The sequence below is a fragment of the Typopeltis vanoorti genome, chromosome 16, assembly GCF_054136105.1.
Source record: "Typopeltis vanoorti isolate ZY-2024b chromosome 16, IOZ_Tvanoo_1.0, whole genome shotgun sequence".
Taxonomy (NCBI): Eukaryota; Metazoa; Arthropoda; class Arachnida; order Uropygi; family Thelyphonidae; genus Typopeltis; species Typopeltis vanoorti.
The window spans coordinates 57,637,894-57,658,593 of record NC_143564.1 but is presented as its reverse complement, the minus strand read 5'-3'; the positions used below and the strand labels follow the sequence as shown (position 1 = coordinate 57,658,593).

Below are 20,700 nucleotides of genomic sequence, written 5' to 3'. Positions count from 1 at the left end.
TCCTCATCTGCACCTCGCACATGGCACTGATGTGTTATAGGTCCTTTACCTCTCGTGTGTGGGATAAATAAAAAGAAAAGAAAAAATTCAAAAAAATATATATCTACTACTTTTTTGAAAAATATTAATTTTCTGTTGCATGCTCTTTCTTTTTCTTGCTTTCACCACTAATAGTCCCGTTCAAACCAGAGAGAGAGTGCTTAGTTATTTTTATACATACATGTAGTACTAGTCTTCTTCTAGTTCATTGTTTATTATATACATAATTTCAGCTGCATATGTTACTGGGTGAATTTAAATTATTATTATTGTCTGAGACCTCCATGGAGTTGAGGACTCATCAAGGGAGGCTATAAATCACCCAAACCAGCTGTCATACTTTCCCTTAAATTCATTCACACTAGATGCACTCACTACCCTAAAGGCAAACTATTTCACTCACTCGCTCCTCTGTAAGAGAAAAACCTAGCTCTTGCCCCTTTCTTGACTGCAAACAACTTTAACTTCCATAGATATCCCAGAGTTCTCTTCCCACCTTCCATATAATGAAAATTTTCATCAGACGATATCCTATAACACCAATTCAAAGGTTTATAGACCTCTGTCATATCACTCCTGTTAACTGGAGCCTAATCCACATACTCGCAATCTGTCCTCATAATCTAAATCCCATAGTCCGATATAATCTTTGTAACTCTTCTTTGCACCCTTTCCACAACTTCTTTATCCCCTTGGAATCTGGGGCACACAATCCAGGTATGGTCTTATCAAAGCCGTATAAAGAGGCAAAATGATTTCCTTATGCTTACATGTCAAGGTTCGCTTCAACATCGCAATTATCCTCTTGAGTTGTATTTGCAACTTTTGCTATGTGACCTTTGAACTTCAAATTCCTATCCACCAATATGCCAAGATCCCTTGTCTCCTCAGTTTCTTGTAGCATATCCCTGCTAATATAATATGTCACTGGAACTCTAATCATTCCAAAATGCATAACTTGACACTTATTAACATTAAACTGAGCCATTTTCGTTTGCCCAAATTTCCAGCCTATTCATATCATTTTGTAAATGCTGAATATGAGTGGCATCCCTGATTGCCCTTCCTATCTTCACATCATCGGCAAACAATTGCACATCTGATGTTAGACCCTGCTTGATGTCATTAATGTACAGATTGAACAATAATGGCCCAAGGACTGATCCCTGAGGTACACCACTGGTCACTTTTTGATATCCGTCTGTCAGTCATCCCCTGATTCAAGTCAAGATTTTATATTCCAATCCCATATTCTCCATTATATGCAACAGCCTTTCGTGTGGTATCCTATCCAATGCCTTAGAAAAATCTAACATTATCATAGTGTAATGAATAACTAACTCTTATTTAGAAGTATTGGTCAAAGTAGTAATAAACTATTTAATAACCAACTAGTTCGATGGCTTACTGTCAGCATCTTCAGGGTACAAATAAGGTAGGCAAAATAAATTGCAAGCTAGGTGTTAACTGACAATTCTAATTCAATAACAAAATAGTACTGAGTGTGAAACAATACACGTGTCACGGATACATGATTTACTTGTTGGGAAACATTTTGTAGTTGGTGCTGAAGTTCATTTCATGTGTGTTTAGTGATCTGATTAAGGTCTTCCATATATTAGGTAGGATTAAACCTTGATTCCTGTTGAGGTTTTTTGTGGAATGGGCGACTAGCTGCTTCTTTGAAGATTCTGGAATGGTAGTTTTCTTCTATATAAGGCATATAACTTTTATTCCATTCAATAATATGGTTGGGTGTAGAGACGTGGGAAGAAAGGTCAGATATATCTTGTCTGCTATTTCTTACATAACCAATGTGTTCTGTTTGTCTCATTTCGAAGCTTCTAGACGTCTGACCAATGTAACTAAGACCACGGGAACAAGGGATGTTGTAAACTCCAGCATACTTGTAGAAAGGATGGAAGTCTTTCGGTGATCTTAGAAATTTCTGAATAGTTTCAATTGACTAAAGGTCACTCTAATATTGTGTGGTTTTAGGAGGAGAGCCAGTTTTTTGGAAATGGTACCAATGTATGGAATAGTTATAGTGGTGATATATTGGGTGACATCGCGTTGTCTTTGTGGTATGTCAGCGAAGAGAATTTTGTTGATGAGTCTTCTAGTGTAGCCATTTAAGGATAGGTCGTTGGATATTGTAGTCAATTCTTCTTGTAGATCATTTTGGTCCATAGTAAACTGTATAGCTCTTTTCTTTAGCATATGAATAATGCTAAGTTTTTGGGAGATGTGGTGTGATGAGCTGAAGTGTAGATAACGTCCAGTATTTGTAGGTTTTCTATAAACAGATAAGTTGACACTGTTATTTTCTTGTTTCTTTATTATGATGTCCAGGAATGGTAGTTGTTTGTCCTTTTCAAGTTCTAGTGTGAATTTGATAGTATGGTGGAACGAATTGATTTTGTTTAGGTAATCCAATAGCTCTTCCTTTTTGTGGTTCCATATGATAAAGATATCATCTACATATCTAAACCATGCTGTAGGTTTTGGGTTAATCTGAGATACGATTTTAGTTTCAAGATCCTCCATAAATAGGTCAGCACAAGAGGGCGAGAGGGAACTACCCATGGCCAATCCGGTTAATTGTTTGTAAATGGTTTTCTTCCATACAAAATAGTTAGAAGTTAAACAGTGACTAAACAACGAAGTGATGTCTTGTGGGAACACATTGTCTAAGATGTTGATGACTTCAACTACTGGAATGTTGGTAAACAGGGAACATCAAGGCTAGCAAGTATATCATCTTCAGATATCATGTTTAGTCACTGTTTAACTTCTAACTATTTCATATGGAAGAAAACCATTTACAAACAATTAACTGGATTGGCCATGGGTAGTCCCCTCTCACCCTCTTGTGAGAGGGGAGCTATACTCTGCTCCTTGCAGAGTATAGCTTGTTTTTCTACCCATTCCTGTATGCTAGTTCTTACCAACTTCTCTAAGATCTTCACTACCACACCAGAGATACTGATGGGTCAGTAGTTAGACACATCAGTTTTTCCATCATCCTTGTACAATGGAACTATCATGCATTTGTTCAGCTGAGCATTCCTTTAGCAAACAGACTGATATTCCATCTGTCCCTATAGACAAATTCTTATCCAGGTTATGAACAGCTCTTCAACCTCATTTTCATGCACATCTAACTCTTCATCTAACGTAGCAGTAGCACTGTGTACCATGTTACATACGCCTGGTTGATATAACTTAGCAAAGTGAGCTCTTATTAACTGAACAACCTCATTAGCTTCTGACACTCGAGTACCATCTGCATGGTACTCAATAATGTTATTCTTTCACATTCATTATTTCTTTTGCCTGCAATGTAACGATAAAATTCTTTTGGATGGCCTTCTTTTTTTTTTTTTTTTTTCATACTCTAATTTATAAAGGATTAATAAAGGAATACTGGCAAGGGGCGTTGAGTTCATTGCTTTATTGAATACGATGTGGCCTAAGATTGTTGGCATTAGTGAAACCTGGCTATCAGAGTCAGATATGGTAAGTGGGATAGAGTGTAATGGGTATACTATTTTTAGGAATGACAGAAGAGATAGGAGAGGAGGAGTACTATTAATGATATCAGATGACTTAAGTCCAGTTAGGGTAGAAAAACAAAAAGAAACACAAAACGCTATGAGCAAATCCAACACTCTTTGACCTCAAGTTCCTTCTTTCACATGCTGCTTGAGAAAGTTGTCTCATAACAATTCAGTAAATTCCTCTTCTTTCTTATCATGAGATTTCTCTTCTACTTGATCAATGTTTGGAAAATTAGTCACCCATAATGATCATTTGTTTGGTACCCATAAGGCTAAATTGGTGATGCATTTCTTCATCCCCTGCAACTGAGCTGCCAGGTCTGTAGCAACATCCCACCATATATTTCATTCTGTTAATCTCCACTTCACACCAGATAGACTTAGACTCATCACTACATAGGACATTGATTACCATCATTGTTTTTGTGTTTCTACCCTAACTGGACTTAAGTCATCTGATATCATTAGTAGTACTCCTTTCCTATCTTTTTTGTCATTCCTAAAAATAGTATACCCATTATACACTATCCCACTGATCATATATGATTCAGATAGCCAGGTTTCACTAATGCCAACAATCTTAGGCCACATCATATTCAATAAAGCAACAAACCCAACACCCTTGCCAGTATTCTTTTATTAGTCCATTTAAAACATCTTTTTTTACTAAAACTCACTGTTCTCTGAAATTTATTTTAAAAGAAAGCTTTTATAGTATTTATAACTTTTCTGTTATCAATTCTTTTAATAGTATGGTGAAACTGCCAGTCTTAAAAACTTTCAATCACACACACACACAAAAAAAAAACAAAAAAAAAAACTGGTTAATATTGTTTATTTTAGCACAACTTTAAATTCAAATAAATATGACATTCTACTTTTAGAATAATATTTAGAAAAATATAAAATGTATGAACTTCATTTCTTTCAAATTTTCAAAAATTATTTCTTTTTTTTAACCAACCACTTATCCAGCAAATTGGGCATCCAAAATATACAATTGTGCCTTATACCTGACTTGCACTTTACACCTTACATCCAGCTACCTTCCTGTACATCTATCAGTTCTAACTGCTAACTTACAATTTATGTATAGGCTGTATATATTTTCTTTAGAATGATATATTTAAACTATATAATTTAGCATTCTGAACAACTTTTTTTCCTGGTAGCGCTTTATTATATCCCTTTTCCAGATATGCAAAACTTAAATACAGATTGTCATTATATTTCCATGTTTTCTCAACTATTTGTCTTCTCATTACATGTTAAGATCACTAGCCTGTCACAACCAAGTAACTCAGCTTTATAAAATCTTAATTAATGTTATGATAGGATATTAGTGTGGTCTCTGTCTATATTCTCTGGTTTGTCTGCAAGACAGACAAGTCAAAAACCCAGATACAAGAATGCATTGCGGAATAGCTTGTATCTTCTGATTGGTTTGTCCTGCAGGGTATAAAACCCAAGTTTCCAGAAGAAATAAATCCTGCCATCGCTGTATATAGGACAACCTAACTCACATTCATTTGAAAATAACTTAAAGATTCATATCCTAGGTGGGATTCAAACCTAGGTCTTTCCAACTAATGAGCATTTAATGGCTGAACTACAGAGGTTCAGCTATATTTGTACTGAAGTAAAAATCTGCTTCTAGCAATCACTTTTTGTCTTGAACCCAGCTTGTTCTGGAAGTTTACAATTTACAGCATACACTGTCTCATAGCCTTAATTGCTTCATCCATAATTCAAAACAACAGATATGCTTTTGTAAATCTTAGATGGAACTCATAAGGAAATTCCTCTATGATTCTCACTATTAGTTTTTTTTTTTTTTTTTTTTTATAACATGGATATGACTAAGAACTGTGCTCCTGGTCATGTGAAAATTTGACTAACTGTAATGTGGGTTCATTCTAAAATTTTATTCCTTCATATCTGATCATTTCTTAAGATATATGCTCTTGATAGATTTCAGATTTCTGATAATTTTTTCTACTTCTAGAAAAAATTTTCCTACCACTGTGCTGTCACTTATCTCATGTAATTACTCCAGACATCCAAAAGATTCCTATATTCAGATTTTATTGTCATTCTGTATTATCTAATTTTTGTTTTGTTCTTATTTCTAAGCTTTCTTTAATGGTTTCCACAACATTTTGGCACTTTCGTGTATTTTCTGAGGGCACATGCTGATTTGCTCACTGCTTCAGACTTCATAAAAAATATTGTGAATAAGCTTAGAAGTTTAGAAATTGAGTACCTTGAAAACTTAAATTTTTTTAATTTTGTGTATCATAAGGCCAACATTTTAATTGACTTTTGCCATTTTGACAGCTACTGATTAGAATGAAGAGATGCACATGCACACAGAATTCCAAGTAGATGAACAACTTTTTTTGAATTCTAACTTTAGTTTAATTATTCCAGAATGTAATTAGTTTAATTACAGCAAAAAAAAAAGCATTTAAAAACTGCCATTCTGAAAACCTTGTAAATACACTAGTGTCCGAAACCTAATGATGAACACTATTTCTGAAGATTAAAACTGCAAATACTGCAATTCAAATCAGCTTGTAGTAGTTTGAATAACTGATGATTTCAAGTAGAAAGCAGAACACATTTTTAAATCGTGTGCAAAGGAGTTACATGATAACACTCAACAGAATAAAAGGCAAAAGGCTTCACATTTATTGGAAAGCCTTAAGAAGGCAGCAGAATTACTGATATTGATATTGCCAAAGAGTTTGGAATCTCACATAGCATTGTATCTAGGCTCTAGGCAGTGTTTCAAACTAATGGAATATGTTCCAAATGTTTGCTAAGAGATCACCCTAACTCTGCCACGGAGCATGAAGACACATTTTGTTAACAGTGAAATCAATGCATCATGGCAGGTCAGCTTGCAAGTCATCACCAATTAAGCACAGGCACTTGGCTATCTCAACAAACTGGCAAGACATCTGCGACAAGTAGGCCTATACAACTGAAGGCCTGTAGTCTGCATTCCTTTATTCACAACTTATCATAGAGCATGTTTTCAGTGGTGCTGTATCCATAAAAATTGGACAAGCCAATGGGCTAATGTACTCTTTACAGTTGAGTCATTTTAGTCTTTCCTCCGATTCTAGTTGACACTTGATCTGGCATGAAATGCATTTTGATGATGATGCTTATCATCACCAAAATGCTCTTGAAAGGGATAGATATGGTGATGCTGGAGTCATGATGTGGGGAGGCATTATGCTTAATAGATGTGCTGGAAAAAGGGACAATTGGTGAATGATATTGTAACAAAGTTCTTCATATTCGATTGTCCCATGACACTGTACATGAAGAATTCATTTTTATGGATGACAATCCCACATCACATCATACATGAGGAGTGGAGATACTTCTGGAGATCAAGGATATTAATCAAATTGAGGGACCAGCAAACTACCCAGATCTTAACCCCCATAGAACACATTTGGGATACAATATTGAGACAGACTAGTGCTCAAAATTCCCCTCCAGAAAATAAGGCCTTGTTCTGAAGGAGGAGTGGGCCAGTTTGCCTCAACAACTCCTGAATCACTCGGTGCTCTAAGCATGGTATGACGTCATAAGAGCTGCATCGCATTTTGAGGTGGCCATATTCCATACTGAAATGTCTCTCTGTATAGTTTTCTTCAAGCACTGCACATTAATTCCTTAACTATGTCCTCAGGAAATTTGTGACATTTTGCCAAAAATGTATTGCAATTTAATTTGTATGAAATTTATAACACATTTTTTGTGTAATATAATTTATTAGTATTCTGGCAATACATCAATACATTTGTCCACATTTGGTTGTAGTCATGAAAATTTTTTCATGTATACAGGTAAAAATATAGTTGATCCTTAGCTTTTGGACACCAGTGTAAGTTGAATATAGAAAAGTAATGCATTTAAAGGTTTCTCAATTTTCAGATATTTTATGATTATATCTGTACTTACACACTGTGCTTAGTCTCTCCAATATTCTAACACATAAGTTACAAACAAATAATGTGTTACTTGCAATAAACAAGTGCAATGGGAAACTTCCAGTTTAATAAAAAAAAAAAAAAAAAATAAAAAATAAAAAAAAAAATTAGGTTTAAATTTATGCACAACATGTGATTTTTTTCAAAATTTATCAGTTGTCTTTGGAAACATCCATGAAGCTCTCGATATATAACATAAATTAAAAACTACTTTTATCATTAGTATATAGCTCATATATGTAATCTGTTTTCATGTACATTTCAGCTGCCTTATTGAAAATGGTGTTTGTTACCTTGTACTCTGTGAACAGTCCTTTTCCAAACGTTTGGCATTTGCCTATCTTGAAGACTTGCAGAATCAGTTTACTTCAGAATATGGCAATAGAGTCAGCAGTGCATCTAGGCCCTATAGTTTTATTGAATTTGGTAAGTTATTTAAAATTAGTCTAAAGTGCTTTTTAATTTTGAATTCTGTGCTATATCTCACTGAAGGGGGTTGCTCCCCAGATGGAAATGCACAGCCTAAAAGATTTTAGCTGCGCATTTCTGGTTTCATTAACTTAACCCCAAGTTTATTGGTATCTCCACCTTGACGTGGCAAGGAGGCTTGCACGCATCAATGACCTGAAGAGCTAAGCTACTGGTAGGGCCTCCCTAGTTGGGCAGGTCGAGAGATACTCTGGTCCTCCAGGTTGTGGGTTTGCATAAGACTAGTTACCTTACCAAGTAAAAAATTTTACAACTCAGATGTTTGAACTGGAAAATTCATTAGACCAAAACAACAGAAAAACGACTAAGTAAGGATAAAGGTAACCAATTAGGAATCTCAGACATTTTAAAAATAGCCACATGGAATGTGCAAAACATAGCAATAAAGAAATTAGAATTAGTAAAACAACTAAAAACTAAAAATATTAATATAGCTGTGATAACAGAAACAAAAAAGAAATTAAAAGGAACAAAATATATAGATGGTTTACTTCCTGTATAGTGAAGTGGGCCAACATATCAGAGCTTCTAGTGGTGTGGCCATTTTAATTGATAATAAATGGAAAAATAGAATACAAAAGTACAATTTTGTAAATGATTGAATTATAACAGTTAAAAACAAATAGAAGCTACTTAAATATCATAGGATATATGCCCCTGAAGAAGACAGGAAAGAGGATGTGAACAATTTTATGAGGAACTACAGAAACAGTTAAATAAATGTAATAAAAATTGACTATATATTAACAGCAGGAGATCGTAATGCCAGAATTGGAAATAATCCAATCCCAAATGACTTAGGAAAATAGGGAGAAATTTGCATGAATAACAATGATCAAGAACTTATTAGACTTCTTGAAGTATTACTTATTTACTTTTGATTAATTTTAAAATAACCAATACTTTTTTTTTTTTTTTTTTCAAAAAAAAAAAATATATATAAATAAATATACTTGGAATGGCAGAGGAACAATACCTATAATTGATTATATCATTACTAATCGGAAACTAGCTCCACCTGTGAGAGATGTGCATGTTTACAGAGAAAGCGAAATTGTTTCAGATCATTATTTAGTAGTCTCTAAAAGAGAAATACAAGTATCCCTTGCTTAACGCGGCAAGATATGATTAATGCACCTTTTAACCCTGCAGAGCTCGCAGCTGAGCTGACAGATACATGCAAAATGTTTAATATAAATATTCTTACACAATTCAGTGTATAGCTTGGAGGTCATGAGTAGCTGTGCATCATATGTTACAAGTGGTATTCCGCACTGTTTTTTGCTGTCAGTTTGGTTTAACACATGTTATATAAAGGTTTGTGATATTTGACAGTAAATTTTATCTGAGAGATACTGTGACCTCCGATGTCAGTATAGTATGGTTTAGTTGTTGTTTTTTTATTCTTTGTTCAATAATTTCTAAATTGTAACTGAAAATAAACCATCATGTATTACTGAAATAGACAGCCAAAGGCTTATTTATCATACATCTACTCTAGGAGATGTGCTTTACATTATGGAAAATACTAAGGAAAGTGATCTGGAGATTAATCCACCTTTACTACGAGTTGCCCATAAGGTTGCTTATGCTTGCATCCGCCAAAACTTTTAGTTTCTATATATTCGGCACGAAACTCTTGTAGTTTTTATTCGGCTATGAAATAATGTTGGATTCAATATCCACTTAATTTGTACCATCATGTATTATATTTGCAGTGTTCTTTATGTTTTATTGCTTGTTTGCCAAGGTCTGAGTCATTTTTCTTGTTATCGTAGAATTTATGCCGATAAGAAAAAAACTAAAACTGTTCAAAGGACTCATGATAACTTCTTTTGATAAAAAAAATTGTAGTGAATAATGTAGGTACAAATATTTATTAAACATTTATTTTGCATTCATTTTTTATCTTTCCTAAAAGAGTAGTACCATATAAAACGAATTATTAATACAGTAATCGATCATGGACGAATTGTAATTTTTACCATTGATTATTAGATTTGATTAACGTGATTTTGATATACGCGGTAACATGGAGGGATTAATTAACCACGTTAATCGAGGGATACCTGTACTAGCAAAATAGAGAAAGTAATTAAGAAAAAACAAGAAATAGAACAAGTATACAAAATACATCTATTACAAGAAGAAAGCATTAAATTGCTGTATCAGTCACGATTAACTGATTACTTAAAAGAAGCCCAAATCAGTGAAGATATAGAAGAAGAATGGAAAGCTAATAAAGATAATCCATAAATCAGCCTCTGAGATCCTTGGAAAGAAAAATTAAATATTAAAAAGAAAAGCATTAAAAATCTGGAACACAGATATAAAAATGCAATAAAAGAAATACAAATGGCATACAAATCACTTCTTCGAAAACATACAAAGGAAACAAAAGAAATATAGTTAAAACCATAGTACAGAAAGCTCATCAAGGTACTTGGGTCAGATTTATTAATAAAATAGAAGAAGCCATACATGGAAGACAAGATATAGTGTACAAAATATTAAGGAAATTAAACAATGAAGAATGGGGTGCATAAAGGTCAACGCTATAACTGAGAGGAGACCTCCACATAGTCTTTAAAGGAATACGGAGAACCGACCAGGGCTTCTGACCTAATGTCCAATCCTCACCTTCTCATGGTGCACCCTATTGAGTATCTATCTGGATACTGAACAAATGAGGATGGGCTGGCAATTTGAGATTTAGCCGACCAAATTGTATTCTTATTGGCTTAAACCAATATAGAAAATGATGGTACAACATGACAAAATTTATGCCGGCTGGGGCGTCGCCCTGTTAAACAAGGCCCCCTTTGTTTTCGCCAGGGAACCAGGGCGAAAATCGAAAAGTCAGCTACTGGAACAAATCTGAAAGCATACCCAAACTCAACATCACCAGAGTTAAGATCGGTACTATCCACGTAAGAAGCCTGAATGGCAAATAAATGGAGCTAGCTGAAGAATTAGATAGGTACCAGATTGACATAATAGGGGTGACTGAAACAAAAAAAGACCAAAACTGGTGAGATCTTTCTGAGCAATAAATACAAAATGCTATATTCAGGCAATGACAATCAAGGAAAAGAAGGAGTAGCCATAGTATTCAACACAAAATACGAGGCCTAATCTTCTTGAATGGCAGTCAGTCTCAAGTAGAGTAATGTGGGCAAATATGAGAATGGGGAAATAGACAATTGAGAAGTCTTTGTGCCTATGGTCACAAAGAAGGTTCTATTAAGGTAGAAGTGGAGGAATTTTTTGAGGCTTTAGAAAAAGCAACTGACACAATGAAAAAGGAAAAGTTGGTCCTTGTTGGGGATCTAAATAGCAGAGTAGGAAATGATTGTGAGACATACAAAAATATTTTGGGAGAATTTCGAGAAAAGAGCAAAGCTAATAATAAGAGCAAATATTAATTGGATTTGTTGGCAAATATCTGCTCAGGACATGGACTTTTTATTACTAACACCATGTTCCAACATAAAAATGTGCACAAATTCACATGGAGAGAAGAGGCAAGGAATAAGAAAAGTCTCATTGACTATGTTATTGTTGATAGTGATGTTTTCTACCTGGTGCAGGACACCAGAGTGTACAGAGGATTTGAAATTGGAAGTGATCACCATTTAGTCTTCAGCAGGATAAAATTTAATTTCATATTGAAAAGAAGAACATGTAAGAAAGTTTTAAAGCGAATAAAAGTTGAGCAGCTCTCAGATGTGAACTGTAGACAAAAATACACAAAAATTATTGAAAAAAAAAATGAAAGAGTTTCAGAACAGGAACCAAACCTTGGAGATTCAGTGGCAAGCCTTGAAGTCAGCTTGTGCCCTTCGAGAATACAGACACAAATGTAAGAAAGCTAAACACTGTGTAAAACTAGCTAAACAAAAGTCATGGGAGGACTTTGACAAGAACATAGAAAATAAATATCAAGAAGGTGGTGAGATATTCTGGAGGTTTTTGAAGAAACTTAGAAATGGAGGAAAGAGTGCTGTAAAAGGAGTTAGAGATGATAAAGGTGACACGAAAATAGGGGAAAAAGATATCCTTGAAGTATGGAGTAATTAGTTCGAAAAATTGCTAAATGAAACGAGCAGTGATAGCACATGGTAAAAAAACACTAAACAGGCATACAGTCAGGAATACATATCCATACTTGAAGTAGAAAAAGCCATCAAAAGCTTGCAATGTGGAAAGGCAGCAGGAGTAGATAATATTTGACCAGAAATGCTGAAGTATGGTGGTATAAAAGTCATACAGTGGCTGCACTGCATAGTTCAGAAAGCGTGGACAGAGGGACGAATTCCTGATGATTGGAGTAGAGCTCTACTAGTACCTATATATATAAAAAGGGAAATAAAACTGAATGTGAGAATTACAGAGGTATTTCCCTACTGAGTGTTCCCGGCAAGATCTATGCAAGTATACTTGAGAAACGGTTAAGAAGAATTGTGGAAGAAAAGCTTACTGAAGTACAAGCTGGATTCAGGCCAAATAGAGGCTGTCAGGATCAGATCTTCACTTTACAACAAATAGTCGAGAAAGCATGGGAATATAACAAAGATCTATATTTAAGTTTTGTTGATCTGGAAAAGGCATATGACAAGGTGCCAAGAGAGAAGCTATTCAAAACGCTGTTATATGGTGTCAATGGAGCATTATATCAAGCAATACTTAGCATTTATTTGAGTTGTAAGTCAGCAGTTAGAATTGAAGGAAGTAGAGGAAGATGGTTTAATGTTAAATCTGGTGTGAGACAAGGATGTACATTATCCCCTCTGTTATTCATTATCTATATGGATCACATTATGAAGGAAAGTGGCATTAAACATGATATCAAAATTGGAGATGTTAATGTCAGCTCTTTGCTTTATGCAGACGACTTATCAATAAACCCGCTACAAGTCTGCAAGATTCTCTGGCTAAATTGAATAACTGTTGTAATAGATATGGTATGAAGGTCAGCAATAAAATGACAAAGACAATGAAAATAGGCAGAATCACTGAAAATGTCAACTGTGTTGTGAACGGGAAACTTGTGGATCAAATAAAACATTTCAACTTCTTAGTCACGATTTTTACTGAAGATGGTAAATTAAATATGCAAACAGATCAGAATTAACAAAGCTGGTATGGTAGGAAGTCAACTGAATAAATTCATATGGAATAGGAGAGAAATTAGTTGGAACACTAAATTAGCCTGTATACAAGACAGTGTTCAAACGAGTTTTAACTTATGGATCTGAGAGCTGAGTTAGAAGTAAAACACTTGATCAAAGACTAGAGACCACAGATATGAGAGTCCTGAGAAAGATTAGAGGCGTGAACAGATGGCATCAATGGCAATATCATATTAAAAATGGGGATATTAGGAAAGAACTTGAAATTTGTCAACATCCAGGAATGCATTAGCAGAGCTAATCTCAGATGGTATGGTCACTTAAACAGAATGGGCGAGGAAAGATTAGCAAAACAAGTGTTCTCTGCCAAGTTGGCAGGAAAACGACCCAGAGGAAGACCAAGATATAGGTGGGTTGATACGGTACAAAGTGCCTTAGACGATAGAAACATAAGATCTGATAATGATAATATTGGAGTCTTGACAAGTAACAGACTGATTTGGAGGAAAATTGTAGATAGGAAGTTAGTAATGATGTAAATTTTTCATGTAGTACTATCATATCCTGTACACCCCTTGAGGGTACATGGCAGGAATTTGATGATGATGATAATAATCTTTGTATATGTTAGTCTACAGTTCACATCTGAGGGCTGCTCAACTTTTATTTGCTTTAAAACTTTCTTACATGTTATTCTTTTCAATATGAAATTCAATTTTATCCTGCTCAAGACTAAATAGTGATCTTTTCCAATTTCAAATCCTCTATACATTGGTGTCTTGCAGTGCAGGGAGAAAACATCACTATCAACAATAACATAGTCAATGAGACTTTTCTTATTCCTTGCCTCTTCTCTCCATTTGAGTTTGTAATAACCAGTCCATGTCCTGAGCAGAAATCCTACAGGTATTTGCCATTATTATTAGCTTTGCTCTTTTCTCCAAATTTTCCCAAAATATTTTTGTATGTTTCACAATCATTTCCTACTCTGCTATTTAGATCCCCAACAAGGACCAACTTTTCCTTTTTCATTGTGTCAGTTGCTTTTTCTAAAGCATCAAAAAATGCCTCCACTTCTACCTTAGTAGAACCTTCTGTGGGAGCATAGGCACAAATAAGTCTCATTGTCCAGTTCCCCATTCTCGTATTTGCCCACATTACTCTACTTGAGACTGCCTGCCATTCAAGAAGATTAGCCTCATATTTTGTGTTGAATACTATGGCTGCTACTCCTTTTCCTTGATTGTCATTGCCTGAATAGAACTAAGCTAAATGATTAAAATACTAGAAATTTGATGTTTTATAGCTTGTTGAATATGGTTTGGTAATATGCTGTTTTAATCATGATTGTTTATATGTATATATTTATGAAATCTTTTCAGATAATTTTATTCAGAAAACAAAGAAATCTTATATGGATGTTAGGGCACGCCGAAACCTATCACATCTCAATACTGAACTTCAGGATGTGCAAAGGATAATGGTTCAGAATATTGATGATGTCTTACAAAGAGGAACTGCAATATCAGGTAATAGATTTCTTTCTTTTCATTTGAAAGCTTGATTCATTAATTCACAATTAACTAATTAAAAATTGAAATACCATGACAATTTTAATCATGTTTTTCTACTTCTGTGTCATGGAGGGGCAGGAGGACAATCCATACCTTTTTAAACTTTTGACTCCATATGATCTTATAAACTTCATACCTGATCCTTTACTTATCTAACCATTAAATCATATTCAGTAATTATATTTTCTCAAAAATGAACACGTAGATGAAAACTAGATTTAACTAGATGGTGCAAAAAACATAGTTTCACGATGCAACAAGAACATATCCTGCATCACCCGTTTTGGATTTTAAGTTTTCATAAAATGTTAGAGAAGTTTATGTACTTTTATAATAATATTCAGTTATGTAAGGATTTCTTGGTGTATTATTTGGTACATAGAATTAATTACAATACTATTTATTGAATCAAATGCTCTTCAAAGTCAATAAAACTGCAGTATATGGGTATTCATTTACCAGTATTTTTCTGCAGTTTGGCTAATTGTATAGACAGGATGAGTGATATATCTGTTAGTCAAAACTCTTGTGCTACTATTTGTTCATATGTACCCTGAATTTTTTTTATAGTATTTAGACAAATATTTTGTATATGTCACAGTAACATTGTTGATCCATTATTGTTCTATATTTCCAAAGTTTTATTGTTTTTTTTTTCCCTGTATTCCAACAATTCTGAGTGCTTTTTTTTCAGACATCAATGTTTATTGATGTTTGTGTTTCATTTTTTAATATTAAAAATGCATTATTATTATTTTTTTAGCTTCCGTGTATTTTATTCTTATCTTGTCTGATGAATGATTTAGGGTTGTATGATATGGATAACTCTTATACTGTTTTGGTGCAAGTTTCGTTGGTTTTTTTCTCTGATTTGATTATTTCTAGCTTAGCTTGTTCTTCACTTTTTCTCTTCAAATAATTTTTCTCACATCTGCATTTTACAAAATTCTTTCTTGAAACACTGACTAAGGATTCCCAATTCTCATGTTTGATTTTCCTTTTTATAAATCGATACAATGAAATCTTTACTCCAATTATTTGGAACCTTCCAATCTTTTAAAAAATGCAATGTCACCATTGTAAAACTTATGTGAAATGCAATTGGGTAAATATATTGCAGGTTAAAGATATGAGATATTTAACCTTCAATGCTAAAATATTGCATGGATGATGGCTTTTTCTATTTCCAGATAAGTTTGCACTTTCATCATCTTCAGCTACCTTTAGTAGTCTTTCCTCCATTCATGAAGTTTTCCTCGGTAGCCAGCAGAACATTTTTCCACATTCATGATGTTTATCTTTTGTATTCTTTCCAGAGCTTTTTTGGACTAACACATAACTTGCTCTTTATACAATTTCCCATTTTCTATTGAATGTGCTAATAGCACATGCTGACTTTCGAGCCAGGAACTTGCTATGTGATTTCTTCTTTTCATGAACTGTGCCTTTAACTACCTACACTATCTACCAATAATTGTCCACACAATTTAGCAATTTATTGATACCAGCAGGCAAACCCTAATGTCAGTATGTCCACCTTTGGTTTTGATCATCTTCTGCACCCTTTGATGGAGGCTTTCCACCAGTGTGCAGCAGACATCAGGTGGAATTTGTCTCCATTTCTCCATCAAAGCAGCACTGAGTTCAGCAAGAGATTGAGAACATGCTGCTCTGGACCTCATTCGCCGCTCCAACTTGTCCCATGGGTGTTTGATCGGGTTGAGGTCAGGACTCTGCACAGGCCAGGGCAGTTGTGAAACCTAATCTCTTTATACCATTCCATAACAGCTGCGGCTTTGTGGCATGGAGCAGTGTTGTCTTGATAGTAACATGGGTCCGTTCCATAAAAACTCCACAGTGTAGGCAGCACCTCATTATCCAGAACATCAGGGTACTGAGCCCTTCATGAAACCACAGACAATGACCAATGGTCCCACCAAACCAGGAATGTACCCCACACCACTACTCCACCACCACCGAACTTTGCCATGGGTACAGCACACTGTGGTAAAAAGCATTCACCAAGCTGCCTCCACACCTTGCCATCAGACTGGAAACAGGTGAACCTTGATTCCTCACTCCAGAATACTGTTTTCCACTGGTCAATTGTCTAGTTCACAAGCTCTTTGCACTAGGCTGGATATGCCACCTTGTTCGTTGTTGTGATGTTCAGCTTGTGTGGTGCTGCTCTTCCTGGGAAACCCGGTAAATGGAGTTCTTTTCATACAGGATTAGTGCTCATCATGGTGTTACTGGTGCTCTGGAATTCATCATAAATGGTCTGTGCCGATTATAGCTGGTTTTTGTGTGCCACCCATTTTAACACCCTGTCCTATCAGTCATTTTTGGGAGCTGCACTGGGTGTTTTCCTGTACTAGCGATGCTAGAACATCGCCAACTGTTGATTTTGATGCTCCATTTGAGTGGAAATGGCACATATGGACATGCCACCAATGTGACAGCCCACGATGACATCTCTTTCTTGAAGTCACTGAGTTTGCGTTGTGTTGCCATACCACCTGTATTCAACTTCTAAGATGAAATACTGCTTCCTGCTATCTCTGTACCAGTTTTTATGTTATTAACAAACCAGGTTCTGTAACTTTAAATACCAGGGGTGTCCAGACAATTATCGTAGTGTGTGTCCACTGTGGAGTTCTTATTCTTCTGTTCTTGCAGATAACTTCACCAAACACCTTGCTTGCTGAGTTGTTTTCTGTAAAGTTTGCCACCCAGTCTCAGTATTCAGTTCCTATTTTCAAATCTTTTTTTTATTACTTAAAGATAAAGAGCCAACAGGCTTCATTTCGGTGATATAAACATTAATTAAATTGACGAGATATTAGATCCCACATTGTTTTAAAACCGAATAAGAAACTCAAAGATTGGAATCAGAGAGTTTCATGCCGAATATAGTATAAAAAACTATAAAAGTATCGGCGAATACTAGCATGAGTTGAATGCAAGTAGTCCTAGAACGTAGTACAAACACGGGCAACTCATTGCAAAGGTGGAGAAAGTTCTGATCGCTATTCTTTGGTATTTTCCATAATATATTTTACATAACGTAAAGTACATAATGTATTTTACGTTATGTAAAAACATCAAATCTTAATTTCATAACTTCAGTTAGAAGCTTCAATACAGATTGTTAAGCATGCTCCAGGAAGTCAAACTCATCAGGGAAGGGTTCTTTTTAGTCACTCATACCTGTCATATCTCTCCTTGAAGATGCATTCACAACATCTAACAGCCCATTCCAAACAGTCACACAGACACACTCTCATAAGAATCGTGATCTCATGTATCCATCAACTATATATCCTTAGCTTCGAGAGATGACCCTGAGTTCCAGTCCCATCTGCCACAAGCTGAAAAATCTCACTTGTCTAAAGATTCCTACATTTCTTCAATCTCTCCTCTTACATGCAATTTTCCATAGGTCTGTTATCATCTTACCCACTGCTGGGACTTTTCAGTCCCCCCCCCCCATCTCCATGGAACCCAGGTGACCATATCTGCTCACAGTAGTCCAGATGTAGTCTTATCAGATCCTTGGGGAAATAACTTTCCTTTCTTGCATGATAGTGTTTTCTTCAATAGTATAGTTAGTTATTTGATGTGGTTTCTTAAACATCTTAGCATTGTAGCCTTTAAATGCTAACTCTCTGTTAAACTATAATCCCTCCCCCCAGATGTTCTCTAGCTTCTTCACTTGCAGCAAATTCTCATTAATATAATACTCTGTCTGCAATGCCCCCCCATTGAAAATGCATAAATTATGCTTGGCAGTATTTAAATGACTTCTTTATTTGCCAATATAACCAGTCTAAGTCAACCTGCAGGAATTCTGTATCAGATGTGACCCTTATCATTCTTCCAATTTAGCATTATCAGCAGATAACTAGATATCAAAACTCAAGACCTGACCCCCCCCCCCCCCCCGTATCGATACTATACAAGTTACATTAATGGCCCGAGTACAAAACTAATAAACCACTGGTCATCCTTCTCTTCATCATCATCAAATTCCTGCCATGTACCCTCAAGGGGTGTACAGGATATGACAGTACTACATGAAAAAATTACATCATTACTAACTTCCTATCTACAATTTTCCTCCAAATCAGTCTGTTACTTGTCAAGACTCCAACATTATCAGATCTAATATTTCTATCGTCTAAGGCACTTTGTACCGTATCAATCCACCTATATCTTGGTCTTCCTCTGGGTCGTTTTCCTGACAACCTCGCAGAGAATACTTGTTTTGCTAATCTTTCCTCTCCCATTCTATTTAAGTTACCATACCACCTGAGATTAGCTCTGTTAACGCATATCTGGATGCTGACAATGTCACGTTCTTTCCTAATATTCTCGTTTTAATATGATATTGCCATTGATGCCATCTCTTCATGCCCCTAATCTTTCTCAGGACTCCCATATCTGTGGTCTCTAGTCTTTGGTCAATGTTTTACTTCTAACCCAGCTCTCAGATCCATAAGTTAAAACTGGTTTGAACACTGTCTTGTATACAGCTAATTTAGTGTTCCGACTAATTTCTTTCTTATTCCATATGAATTTATTCAATTGATTTCCCACCATAACAGCTTTGCTGATTCTGTTGTCTATTTCTATATTTAATTTACCATCTTCAGTAAAAATCGTGCCTAAGCAGCCGAAATGTTTTACTTGTTCCACAGGTTCTCCATTCACAACACAGTTGACATTTTCAACGATTCTGCCTATTTTCATTGTCTTTGTCTTTTTATTGCTGACCTTCATACCATATCTATTACAACAGCTATTCAATTTAGTCAGAGAATCTTGCAGACTTGTAGCGGATTTATTTAGAAGTATAACATCATCCGCATAAAGCAAAGAGCTGACATTAACATCTCCAATTTTGATATCAGGTTTAATACCACATTCCTTCATAATGTGATCCATATAGATAATGAATAACAGAGGGGATAATGTACATCCTTGTCTCACACCAGATTTAACATTAAACCATCTTCCTGTACTTCCTTCAATTCTAACTGCTGACTCACAACTCAAATAAAGACTAAGTATTGCTTGATATAATGCCCCATTGACACCATATAACTGCAGCTTATTGAATAGCTTCTCTCTTGGCACCTTGTCATATGCCTTTTCCAAATCGACAAAACTTAAATACAGATCTTTGTTATATTCCCATGCTTTCTCGACTATTTGTCGTAAAGTGAAGATCTGATCCTGACAGCCTCTGTTTGGCCTGAATCCAGCTTGTTCTTCACCAAGCTTTTCTTCCACAATTCTTCTCAACCGTTTCTCAAGTATACTTGCATAGATCTTGCCAGGAACACTCAGTAGGGAAATACCTCTATAATTCTCACATTCAGTTTTATTTCCCTTTTTATATATGGGTACTATGAGAGCTCTACTCCAATCATCGGGAATTCGTCCCTCTATCCAGGCTTTCTACACTATGCAGTGCAACCACTGCAAGACTTTGATACCACCATACTTCAGCATTTCTGGTCGAATATCATCTACTCCTGCTGCCTTTCCACATTTCAAGCCTTTGATGGCTTTTTCTACTTCGAGTATGGATATGTATTCCTGACTGCATGCCTGGTCAGGGTTTTTTATCACTGTGCTGTCATCACTGCTTGTTTCATTTAGCAGTTTTTCAAAGAAATTACTCCATACTTCAAAGATATCTTTATCTCCTGTTTTCATGTCATCTTTATCATCTCTAATTCCTTTTACAGCACTCTTTCCTCCATTCCTAAGCTTCTTCAACAACCTCCAGAATATTTTGCCACCTGCTTGATATTTATTTTCTATATTCTTGCCAAAGTCCTCCCATGACTTTTGTTTAGCTAGTTTTACACACTGTTTAGCTTTCTTA

At 35.3% G+C, this 20,700-nt stretch overlaps 2 protein-coding genes across 3 annotated transcripts in view; one reads left to right on the top strand and one right to left on the bottom strand.

Annotated features, from left to right (window-relative positions):
• LOC150098042 (nose resistant to fluoxetine protein 6-like) overlaps nucleotides 1-20,700 on the bottom strand; it is a 352,140-nt gene that overhangs the window by 229,236 nt on the left and 102,204 nt on the right. The window lies entirely within an intron of this gene.
• The window catches only part of Sec22 (vesicle-trafficking protein SEC22), a 65,143-nt gene that overhangs the window by 23,737 nt on the left and 20,706 nt on the right, over nucleotides 1-20,700 (top strand). The window contains exons 3-4 of the mRNA XM_090406586.1: nucleotides 7,875-8,035; nucleotides 14,613-14,759. Of these exons, the coding sequence (XP_090262712.1) occupies nucleotides 7,875-8,035; nucleotides 14,613-14,759 (308 nt within the window). The remainder of the gene's footprint in view (nucleotides 1-7,874; nucleotides 8,036-14,612; nucleotides 14,760-20,700) is intronic.